Source organism: Echinops telfairi, unplaced genomic scaffold (genome assembly GCF_000313985.2).
Source record: "Echinops telfairi isolate 266 unplaced genomic scaffold, ASM31398v2 ScPeMD7_7;HRSCAF=31, whole genome shotgun sequence".
In the NCBI taxonomy this organism is placed as follows: Eukaryota; Metazoa; Chordata; class Mammalia; order Afrosoricida; family Tenrecidae; genus Echinops; species Echinops telfairi.
The window spans coordinates 15,518,585-15,530,646 of NW_022103904.1; the positions used below are offsets into that span (position 1 = coordinate 15,518,585).

The 12,062-nt window shown below is 39.5% G+C and overlaps 1 protein-coding gene across 1 annotated transcript in view; it reads right to left on the bottom strand.

Moving 5' to 3' along the window:
* The window catches only part of IKZF1 (IKAROS family zinc finger 1), a 109,841-nt gene that overhangs the window by 47,558 nt on the left and 50,221 nt on the right, over window positions 1-12,062 (bottom strand). Inside the window, exon 4 of the mRNA XM_045286406.1 lies at window positions 2,793-2,852. Coding sequence (XP_045142341.1) covers window positions 2,793-2,852 — 60 coding nt within the window. The remainder of the gene's footprint in view (window positions 1-2,792; window positions 2,853-12,062) is intronic.

Genomic DNA, 12,062 nt, shown 5'->3' on the forward strand with positions numbered 1-12,062 from the left:
AAAACTCCAAGTCAAAAGCTACTTGGCCTTCCTAGATACTCTTTAAAATTGGGAAAAAGTCAAATCTTCTTGCTATACCTTTTAAAGGATTTCTAGGTTATAAGTAATATAGCAATCCTAAAAAAAGACTCCCTTGCCCCCGCGTGTAAGGTGGACTATAGCACATATACAAGTTTAGAAGTGAAGAATAGGAGAATCCAGGGTCCATAGCAGCCAAGAGATCTGAATTCTCGCCAAGGAGCATATGCACTCCTGAATAATTAACAATTTTAATGCATAGCTATAATGTGCACTGGCACTTCCCACCTTACACAAATGGGTTACGCTTCCTCTTTGCTTCCCCTCCCATTTTAGAATGGGTCTCTCTATGTGCTAAGGCATTTTAAACGAAAAAGTGAGAGGCAGAAATAGCTTTGTAATATTGATAATATCAAGAAGAATAAAAATATTTAAGATAGACTTTGAATGGTAGTAATTAAATCAAATGTTTGTGAAAAGGAATTTATAGATAGTTTGTATGCTTTTAAAAAAAGATTTATAAAACATTCAAGCACGTTAGTGGCTAATGGAATCATTTATACTAATTACTACAATTTAACATGCAAGCTTAGAAATATTTTCTTCAGATTGGTGATTTACGACTTTGAGTGGCACGAAGCTGGGAGAAAGAGAAGGGATGTAAAAGCAGAAGGGACAAGAATGTGCAGTTTCTGGTGGTAGTGGTGGGGGGCTGGGGAGAAGGCGGGAACAAAACTAGAGAAGGCAAAGGGGCTCAACAGAGATAGGCATTTAATTTTCAAGAAAGAAAATCAAAAGTAGTGAGAAAGACAACATCTCATTACCGCAAGGTGGTGATCCCTAAAACAATTTGGTTGCTATTTTGGGTGGTGAAGTCATTAAGGCCAGCGAACCACTTGTTGTAGTTAAATTTGAATATTCTGAGGGAGAAGGGTGGGTGAGGGGATGGAAATTAATATGCTCATGTTGAAGATATTTGTATTAATATCCTGAGAGAGAGTACCAAAATGTTTATCATCAACTCAAAAAAGCTCCAAGTCTCATATATCTTTTTATGTAGCTTTTTTTTTTACATACTAGAGTTATCAAAAGATATAATTTATGAGATGCTTGAACCTCAACCTTCCTCAGATGTAATTTATACATGACTTATAATGTATATTTTATTCTAAAGTGCAGTAATTTTGATTTAATAATTTTCATCTGCTGGAAAAGTGGTCAGTCTAGTTTGTGAGCAAATTGAGATTTATATTACTAGATCCTGAGAAGATGCAAAATAATTTTTGATAACCACATGCCAGAAACCTGTCCTTAACTGTGAACAATCCCTTTTAAGTTAGAGCCTAGATTAGTAATTGTGTCAGTAGAAACAAATATAATCTGCTTTGTTACCATCAGATATAACAGAAATTAATAATAGATGATCTGAAAATCAGTTTTAAGGGGACTACTACCTTGTAATTATCTAGTTATCTTTGAATGGAAAAAAAAACACCCAGTCATTATTTAGAGTATTCCTTCTATTAACACATATGTTTATCAGCTCTAAATGCCTAAAAGAGAAACATGAATTAACGTCTGTTGCTGGCTTAACAGCATGTGGCAGAGAAGACTGCACAGGTACTAGGCTTTAACTGTAGTCTGCTCATGCAATAAGGCCTTGTAGAGTAACAGCCTTGAGTGTCTCCTCTCAGTTCTGAAATTAATACTCCAGAGCAGCAGAAGCAGAAGCGGTCTCTTTCATGAACACCCCCCCACCCTCCACCTCCAAAATGATAAAAATTACCTCGAGATCATGTTGGGTTGTTTGACGGTGACAAAAGTATGACCATTTTATGACCATGCTCCAAGAAAAGGAGGTAATCAAAACATTAATAACAAGACTGTTAAAAATATTTTTAAAATATTATTTTCCTCATCCCAACCGATTTCTATAAAAAAATTCATTCATTCTATGCCAACTCTTACTATCACCACCCCTGCAAAATGTAGGTTCTATAGCACATCACTGAAAGTCTCCGATTTTACTTGTGCATTATAGTGTATAAATGACATCCTTGAGACCAGAGGATGTACACTGGTACAGATAGGAACTAGAAACACAGGGAACCCAGGGCGGATGATCCCTTTAGGACCAGTGGTGTGAGTGGCGATACTGGGAGGGTAGAGGGAGAGTGGGTTGGAGGGAACCGATTATAAGGAACTATAGGTGACCTACTCCCTGGGGGACGGACAACCGAAAAGTGGGTGAAGGGAGATGTCAGATAGGGCAGGATATGACAAAATAATAATTTATAAATTATCAAGGGCTCATGAGGGAGGGGGGAGTGGGGAGGAAGGGGGAAAATGAGGACCTAATGCTGGGGGCTTAAGTGGAGAGGAAATGTTTTGAGAATGATGAGGGCAATGAATGTACAAATGTGCTTGACACAATTGATGTATGTATGGATTGTGCTAATAAACAATTGAAAAAAAATTGAAAAACTAGAAATGTTTGTTATATTAAATGTAAAATAATATTTAAGTAGTAATATTATTAAAAGTTAAAATATTTCAATTATTTAAGAATAAACTAACAAAAATAATTTTATTCAAAAAAAATTACATCCTCGATGGGAGATAATCAATGAGCAAAATGGTAACTATTTCGTTTATCTCCTTTTTCAAGTGTGAAGGAAGGTGTGGATGGAAAAAACATGCATTCACATTCATACTATGGCAACTAAGCACACATGGATATATTTTTGTTTTCTGGATGCAAAGCATATACTTACGAGAGAAAGATTTGGGAATTATTGCATGAAAGTCCCTAAAGCCATCAGCCCCATATGTAACTGCAATAAAGAAGGCAAAAAGAAAGCGGGATTGTGATATCATTAGAAATATATAGTACGAATTTAAAAGATAGCATTATCCTTTTTAAATTAGTGCTTCAAAATTGTTATTGGCGACGCTTATGCTATTGCTGTTCTGCTATGGCTGTTGCCACCATATGGGCAACAGAAAAGCGGTCACAATGATTACATACTCAGAAATGGGATCCAACTGCCGCCGATCTGAGCTCATGGCATTGTCTCATTCACAGTGTCTTTGAACACTTTCTGACGTGCTAACTGTCTTAGAGAGTAATAACATAAAACAGTCTAGAAATGTGAAAAACCATTCAGAAGAACTGATCCAGACAATGTCAGGGGACTTGACATCACAGCAGAGTACCTCTTGAGAGCGCACACATTACACAGAGCAGTATTTTTTAAAATTAATTGCAGTTGATTAAAAAGAACTCACTGCCATGGAGTCAACGATGACCTTATAGGTCAAAACCTAACTGCCTTACAGGGTTGACAAGGTTATGCATCTTTGGACGCAGACTGCCACATCTTTCTCCCACAGAGCAGCTGGTGGTTTCAAACCCTCTGACCTCTGCCTACCAGGGAAGTGTTTCAAATACTGTACCATCAGGGCTCCTTATGATGACATAGAAGTTGTCTTCCGAAGAAGCAGGTTCTTCATTCACCTTGTTTCAAGATTAGAAGATTTATTTTCCCTCATTCCAAAAGAGCTACCATTTTGTTTTGTTTTTTTAATCATTTTATTAGGGGCTCATACAACTCTTATCACAATCCATACACACATCAATCGTGTAAAGCGCATTTGTGCATTCATTGCCCGAGAGCTACCATTTTGTATCGGTAATACTCCTTAGCATCTACTGTCATAAATGCTATCGTTGCCTGAAATCTTCACAGACCTGTTCTGTTTCATAGGTCAGTGTTTCCCAGAGTGTTCCTTTTGCTTAGATAGTAACATGCGGCACACACAAGCATTTTCTTCTCAAGAAACTGTGTGAGAACACATTTTCATTTCTACTAACCATCACAGTTAAGTTCATAAGTTAACTTTTCAATTGAACTTGTTGCATGGATGAATGAATTAGCAGAGGAAAGGTGTCCTGCTTGTTTGACCATAAATTCCTTTTATTTCCCATGGAAAACAGTAAAATATTGGGATATTGGCCAAATATATTTTGAGTGGCACTTTCAAAGCTGTTACTTAGTTCAATTACTAGCAAACCTTTTTTCCTCCTTTACTAATTTTACTCCCTAAGAGATCAAATCTAATAGGAAAAGCAAATATGTTCCTGTTTTCTAAATTTCATGGAGTATATTTTTCTAATCAAGATACAAATTTAGTTTTATGTGAATAGGAATTTTGTTCCCCAAATCATCACTAGCATATTTTAAGATAGTGTTAGCTATTATAGTGAAGCATGTTTCATTTTCAGAGTCTGAATCCTACTCAGATACACAAATTGTTGGGCATTTTGGAAAAATGCTCACAAACTACATTTATTGATTTTCATTCAGTTGTCAATTTGATTATAAACTTCTTATATCTCTTGTGTTTTTACATAGAAACTAAACCTTATTTAAGATTTTTAACACAAGAGAGAGGTTTTCCTTTTAAGTTAAAGATGGGCATGAACACATTTATAAATACCGCGCTGTTTGCACTGTTCTTCATAAAATTATCTCAGAACTAACCGTAATGAGCACACGAAGGTTGTCTCCTCCGCTGAGTGGGGCTCAGTGTCTAGAGAAGAGGCCCACCTGGTTTTCCTTCTCAATTCTTCTCTGTCCTTTCCCAGGGAGCAGTGCTCGCCACACTTGGATGGGATACACACCCTCCCAAGCCACTTCGCTCTGGTTTGTGAGGCTGACCCAGCAAGTTGGCCTCGTTCTTGGTTATTACAGCCTTTGCTCTCTCGCTTCCACACTCTTTGGGCTATAGGCTCAGTTCTGAAACACAGGTCTCTCGACCAAATCTGTGAGGCCAAGAGGCCTCGTATCTAAGTGAGACTTTGCTAGACTTCCATTTATATCATGCCTTGTGGTATGAGTGCTTGAATTAACTTCATAACTTTGCTCTCGGAAGATAACCACACTATTAGAACACTTTCAGAATTTTTGTAAATGTCTGTTGCTAGTGAGGTTCCAAGAAACCTGGTACATTTATAGCAGGTTATAAATGGGGAATACCATTCTTGCCATTTATTGCATTTTACATAAACTGTGTTGCATTTTACATAAACTGAGCACATGTGGACTGGTTTTCTGTCCAAATGGGTTCTCTGCTTCTCTTGGCCTGTGTTATGTTACATACTAGTAATTCCCAACGGTTGCACTCATAAGTCAGCGGGCAACAACAGTGACCATTTACTTAGGAGACAAGAAAGAGGCAACTCTTGGATAATGGTCTTGATATGGTCTTTAGGCCAGAGGACAGCATCTGATGTTTGGCCCTATCACTTGCCATTTGTGTGAATGTGGTCAGGTGCAAATACTCTGGGTTTCAGTTTCCTGATCTATCAAATGGGCATAGTCATATCTACTTGGTAAAGTTTGCATACAATATTCACAATAATGCTTATAAGGCCCTTGGTATTTAGCAGGTCAACCGTAGCTATTTTTTCTGATGAGAAAGTCACAGGAAAAGAAGACACCTATACTCCTGCCAACTAAGGCTCCAATGTCTACGAGTGCTAAAAAGTCATGCAACTAACAGTAACCACATTTTCCAAGTGAGGAAAATGATAGAGATTGTATCTCCCAGCACTGGTGAATGCCTATTCACATCAGGGTGGTACCAGTGGAATGGATGGGAACCACAACTCAGTAGTCATCGGAGTGTCACCTGTGTGGACCAGAAAGCCAGAGTATTTTACCAACTTCTTTGGCAAGTGCTTTAAGTGATGTCATTTCGCACTTCTTAGATATGGTTTCTCCTGACACCATAGTCTTACTGAAGCAACAGGTAGAACTCTCCTGGCAGTTAGGCAAAATAAACAGTTTCAAACAGAAGGAATTATTTTTCCTCTTTCTGAAATGTCGGTCCTATATTTACATTTACCACATTCATGAGGCTTATTGATGTGTGAGGATATATAGCTCATGATTTTAAATGAGAGGACAGATAGGAAGAAATGGGTGGGGAATATAAATCAGATTCTGTTGTCTTCATCTCCAAAGGCATCAGATAAAGAGGATACCAGAAAGTGAGTGCTGCCACTCTGTTGCAGCCGCGGCAGCCACTCTCAGGTCATTCCCTCTCATCTCCCACACTGGAGCTCTGTCTAAGCCCCAACGATTCCTGAAGCACAGTTCCTCCCGACTTCAGGGAGGCCACAGATAAGCTAATCTCCTCCAGGACACACACAGGGTGGGTCCCCTGCTCTCTTGCCCTTCCAGAAGCTCAACGGTCCCTGTCGGAATTCCAAGGAAAAGGTGACTCAGCAAAAGTAAGGAGGGAAACCAGTAGCTCAGTTACTGTAGGGACACTGAGCTCTGGGCACTTCAGTCCATAGATGCTGGGCTAATTATTACATCTCATATCTTCCCAACAGGACACTGGTTTTTAAGGGCAGGGGCATTTTAGGCCTTAACTGTGCCTCTACTAATGTTCACACACACGTGACGATAAAGCCTTTGTTTGTGACTTTTCTCCCTGTGACCTCCCCGGCAAACGCAGTTTTTAGGCCCCAGCTTGGCAAACCCTATGGTTATAAAGAGCCCATGGCATATCTGTTCTGCTTTTAAAACAATGGTTTTATTGACATATACTTCACACATATCATACCATTTAATTATTCAATCATATTGAGATGATTTGTGCAATTACCACAATTTCAGAACATTTTCTTCTCATAGCCATTACTATTAGCTTCCCATGTCCCCCATCCTCCTCTGCCATGCCTCCAGGCAATTATCCATCCAGCTACTGTCTAGAGATCTACCTATCTTGATTTTCATGTACAGAAAATCATCAGAAACACAAACAGGAAACAAACAAACACGCAAACTAACAAAAATGACTAGATAAAACACAGAAAAACCTCAATCAAAAATCAGGAAGTACTAAAAACGGAAATACCTTTAAAATGGGTCAAAAGAGAGGTCAAATGATAAAGAATTACGTTTAAACCTGATGACATTTGCCATAATCAATTTTACATTATTCTCTGATAGCAAGGCTGTTCACATCCCTATACTGTGGTTGGAAGGGAGTCATTAGAGGCTTAATCCAAGTGGGAGACACTTCAGATAGATTTTAAGTTTCCATCATCCATAACCTTCAGCAAACCAGGTGTTCACAATTTAAGCTCTGATGTTATCATTCCCTCTTTCAGATTCAGATTTTACTTATAATCCTTGGGTCACACAGGCTGGTGTGCTTATTCCATGTGAACTTAATTGATGCCTCACTTAGATGGCTGCTTGTTTGAATGCAAGCCTTTGAGACCCCAGACACAATTCTGAGAGCAAGCATGGACTAGAATCATGTCATTAGAACTAACTGTTCTTATATTGGGACTAGAATTAAGTGTGAGCCACAAATATATTCACATGTTGATGGTTTATATATATCTCTGGTTCACTTTAGAAACATCATTATCATTTAATGTGCATATCTGTCCTAGCTAGAGTCAGCAGTCTGCAAAGGAAGACAGGCCTGGGCTTGCAAGTGGTAGTTACAATTGAAGCATGCGGATTAGGGTGAGTGTATCTGGCTTGCGGTACTAGCACACACATATATGTGTACATGTGTATGTTTATGCATGTCATAGCTAGCACACAGAGATGGATCTTTATACAGGTATAGTTACAAAGGCAGCTTAGTAAAATAGACTGCTTAGTGACAGATAGACTGTTACGCACAGTGATTTTTACAAAAGGATAAGTGATGCAGAGGGGTAACCAGAAGGGTCCATAGGCTGAGCTTTGGACTTGTTTCTCCATCATGCTGAGAACACAGGTCAGCATCACACTCAATGGATTGTAAATTCTGTCTAAAAGGCTATATAAAGAACATAGTGAGTCAGACTTATGTCTTTACATACTTTCAAGTAAGAACAGAATTAATATTCTTTTCATTTGCTAACTAGGAATACTATCTAGCAGGTTTCTGGGCAAGGAATGGTGACTTACTATTAACTATAGATCTTGATAATACACTCACATAGAGGCTGTTGGAAGATATAAGGCAGTAGTTATGGATCTTTAATGTTCTGTAAATTCTAATATTAACTTTTTGTTCGCCTTGTAAAATAAGCTCTAAATATTTTGCATTTTATAATTCTCTCATGGGTCTTCTTTTTTAAATTGAAAAATGGTTTCATTTATATGCATATTAATTGAAGTCAAGCAGCAAATGAGTATATGCAGATATAAAGTTTTAAGAAGTCCTGGCTCCTCACTCTCAGGCTGACCTAGTCCCAGTGTGATACAGTTCCTGGGAAGCCTTGAAGAAAGTATCATTGCATATGTAAATGTCCCTTTTCATTTAATATAAATAAATCATTGTAATATACCTGGTCTGCTGGAATTTGCTTTTTTAAAAAAAGTCATTTTATTGGGGCTCTTACAGCTTTTATCACATTCCATACATACATTCATTGTGTCAAGCACATTTGTACATTTGTTGCCATCATCATTTAAAAAATATTTCCTTTCTACTTGAGCCCTTGGTATCAGCTCATTTTTTCTGCCCCTCCTCACCTCCTCCCACCTTCATACACTCTTGATAAATTATAAATTATTATTCTAATAACTGACATCGCCTGCTGTCTCCCTTCACCCACTTTTCTGTTGTTCGTCCCCCTGGGAGATGGGGTTATGATATGTTGATCATTGTGATAATTTCCTCCTTTTTCTCCCCACCTTCTCCTCTTACCCTCATGGTATTGCTACTCTTTGTTTGTTTTGTTTTTTTAAGTCTTTTTTTATTGTGATTGAGTGAAAATTTATAGGACAAATTGGTTTTCCATTGAAAAGTTTATACCCATTATTTTTTTTGTCAGGTGAATTGTAATCTCTGCAATGTGATAGCACTCCTCCCTCACTCTCCGAGTCTGGTTTTTATTTGAACTCTGCACTTTTGTTTTCTTCCACTTCTCCTCTCCACTGCCACGGTCTTTCGCTCTTAACATTATTTTCTAGCTTTTAGTACTCTGCTTGATAAATGCTAGGCACACATTAGTTGTTTGATATGCACAAGTCTTTGGGATGTTATTAACAATTTAAGGTACTTCCTATTGATCACTAGTCAAACTGATCATTGGAATGGATTTATGAAGGACAGCTTAGTCCTTGCCCTTCCTCCACTTCTTGGCAATGGTGTGGCCCTGAGAGGATTATACAACATCACCAAATCTCCATTTCCTCAAATGTAACTGGAGAGAAGGCAGGCTGGTTCCATGAGTTGGTTAAGAGAGTGGAAAGAGATCATGTAGTCAGAGATAAAAAATGCCAGGCCCTCCACTACTGGCCTTTGTCAGACCCATCTCTCTGTGCCATGTGAGCTTCATCTGAGATCCACTCATTACTCAGCAGGCATAACTTCCTGGTATTTCTGTTTACATCTCACATATCTTGGGAATAACCTTCAAATACCACATTTTTTTCGTAGAAGATATCAGTTATTTCTTAGTGTTAGTGTATTTCAAAAAGTCCTGCTCATCACTTGAGCACTATTTCTTTGAAATAAGAGAGGTTACTTCCTGTCTTTCCCGTTTCCAATTTTATGAGTCAACAACCATTTACTGAGAATCATATGGAAAAGACCAGTTTAACACCATTTTTTCTACTTTAAGCACACACGCACACACACACACACACACACACACACAAGAAAAAAAATAATATGTAACTCAAGCTTTGGGTTCAAAATAGCTATTCCTGTGTTGATCCATATATGAGCTTTTACTAGTTGTTAGGTATGATGATAAAAGCTTACCAGAAAATACATACACATTTTGATTACAGAAGCAACTCTCTGAGGAAATACTATTCCACTTCACAAGCGAAAGAGCTACGGCTCAGAGGGCTCGTGCCTTTCCCAAGATGGACCCACTAAGACCAAGGCAGAACAAAGATGTGCATGAGACCTTAAGAGACTGTGCTTTCTGGCCTTAGCTCACCTTTGTCATTCTAAGGTCATTATATTTGCCAGAATCATGGGGTGTAAGTTTTCACAAGTCTGAATAAAACACTGTGACCAAAATTAGAATTTTAAAGCCGGATAGGATCGAATGGGTCATTTCCATTGGGCCATCTTGGTCTGAACTGACCTGGTCTGAACTGACGCTTACAAATTTTATGTTCTGGCAATTAAAGGGTTTATGAAAATAAGGCCCTTAGGATAAGCCACGTTGTAGAGCCTTAAGGAGTGGTTCCTATTTCAGGAATTTCACAAGTGTACATGCAAAACCCAGTAAGAGACATCAAGGAATGATATATATAAATAAACTATCGTCTCTGCCCTCAGGGAGTTTAGAGTCTAAACTCTATGGGAGGGAATTGTATAACAACACACAACTCAAGACCAAACACCACCCATGTCTTACAAGAAATAATACAGCATGCACTGAGGACTCTTCAATTCTTAGGGAGACGAGCTTGATCCCCTAGAAGGAGGGCATCTGGGAAGGCCTTTCAGAAGAGAGGACGCCCAAGTTTGGCCCCCAAGGAAAGAGAAACAGGAAGAGGAAAACCCAATCCGATGGAATGAGTGGCAGGACTGCTTGGTGGGTGGTCCTTCTCCCTGCTCAGTGGCGAAGAGGGAGATGAAAGAGTATGGGTTGTGGTCAGGTTTCAATAGAAATCAACTCCCCAATGAAGGAGAAAACTGACCAATGCAACTACCTAATGTAGTCATGTGGTACACACTGATTTAGGGAGCAGGGTCTGGCCTTAGATGCAGATGCCCTGGAGGAAGGGAGAGAATGGACACAGGAGATAAATTGGATACAACCTTGGCAAAACAGAAAAAGGGAAGTTGGGAGTCAGCTGGGCATTTAGGGAAAGGAGGCTCAGGAGTTAAACTTGAGAAGTCTGGGGTGTTCTGGGCTCCAGAAAAGAAACTTGACCCGCACAACCTTCCACAGCTCAGTGAGGGTACATCCAGCAGGCATTGATCCTGCTAAAGGAGAAAATGATGCTTGGGAGGAAACGCATCTGAGGTATGGCTATAGATCAAAGGCTTTGTCACAGATTCCAGCAAACTCTCTACGTGTCCGAGTAGAACTGTGCTCTCTATAGTTTTCAATGTGTCACTGTTTTCTCCGTGGATCCCAGGCTTTTCTTCTAAGGCACCACTGGATATTTTTGAACTGCAAACCTCTGTTTAGTAGCCCGCAATACTAACCCTTTGCATAATCCATGCACCCAAGCTACTGCTAGAACTTCCATTTCCAGAAGTCTTAACTTCCACATTCTGCTATAGTCCCACTCCATACTTTAATCTCCCCCCTCCTTCCCCTCCACATCCCTGCCTGCAGAGAATCCCCGCCCTCCCATTTCCATGAGATGGAGACAACTGAAGGCGTTGGGACACCGCTGCTGTGTGTCATATTGTAACTGGGTTTCCACATCCTCCTGGCTGCATTGTAAAAGCCCTTGAAGAGGAACAAGGGTAAATAATGAAAGGAATGCAGGGAAAGAGGAAGCAGCCTCGAGACACCAGTCTAACCGAAATACTAAGAATTATGGAGAAGTGACAGAAAGGGAAGCAAGAGTCAGGAATTGCATTTGGTGCCGTAGGAAAGTGTGCACATGCACACACACAACGTCTTCTCTGCATCCAAAGCAAACTTTCCAAATCCAAAGCAAACTTTCCAAAGCACAAGCTCGTTGTCAGCCGTGCAGAGAGGGCAAGTCTACTTTGTAATCATGCTAGCTGAGGACATACAGCCAAGTGTCTCCTTGCTCATCTGCCCTCAGGTGCTATTAGAGCTAGAAATTCCTTTTAACGCTGGGAGGGCATTCAGTGGTTTTTCTCCTGTTTTAAAAAGTCCAGAACAGTAAACAAGCAGCCATCTGGCTCAGAAGCAACAAAGCCCACGTGGAAGAACATATCAGCCTGTGTGATCACAAGGTGTCGAAGGGATCACTAAAGACAAATGGGTGCATAAGCAAATGTGGCAAAGAAAGCTGATAGTGCCTGGCTATCAAAAAGTATAGCGTCTGGGGTCTTAAAGGCTTGAAGGT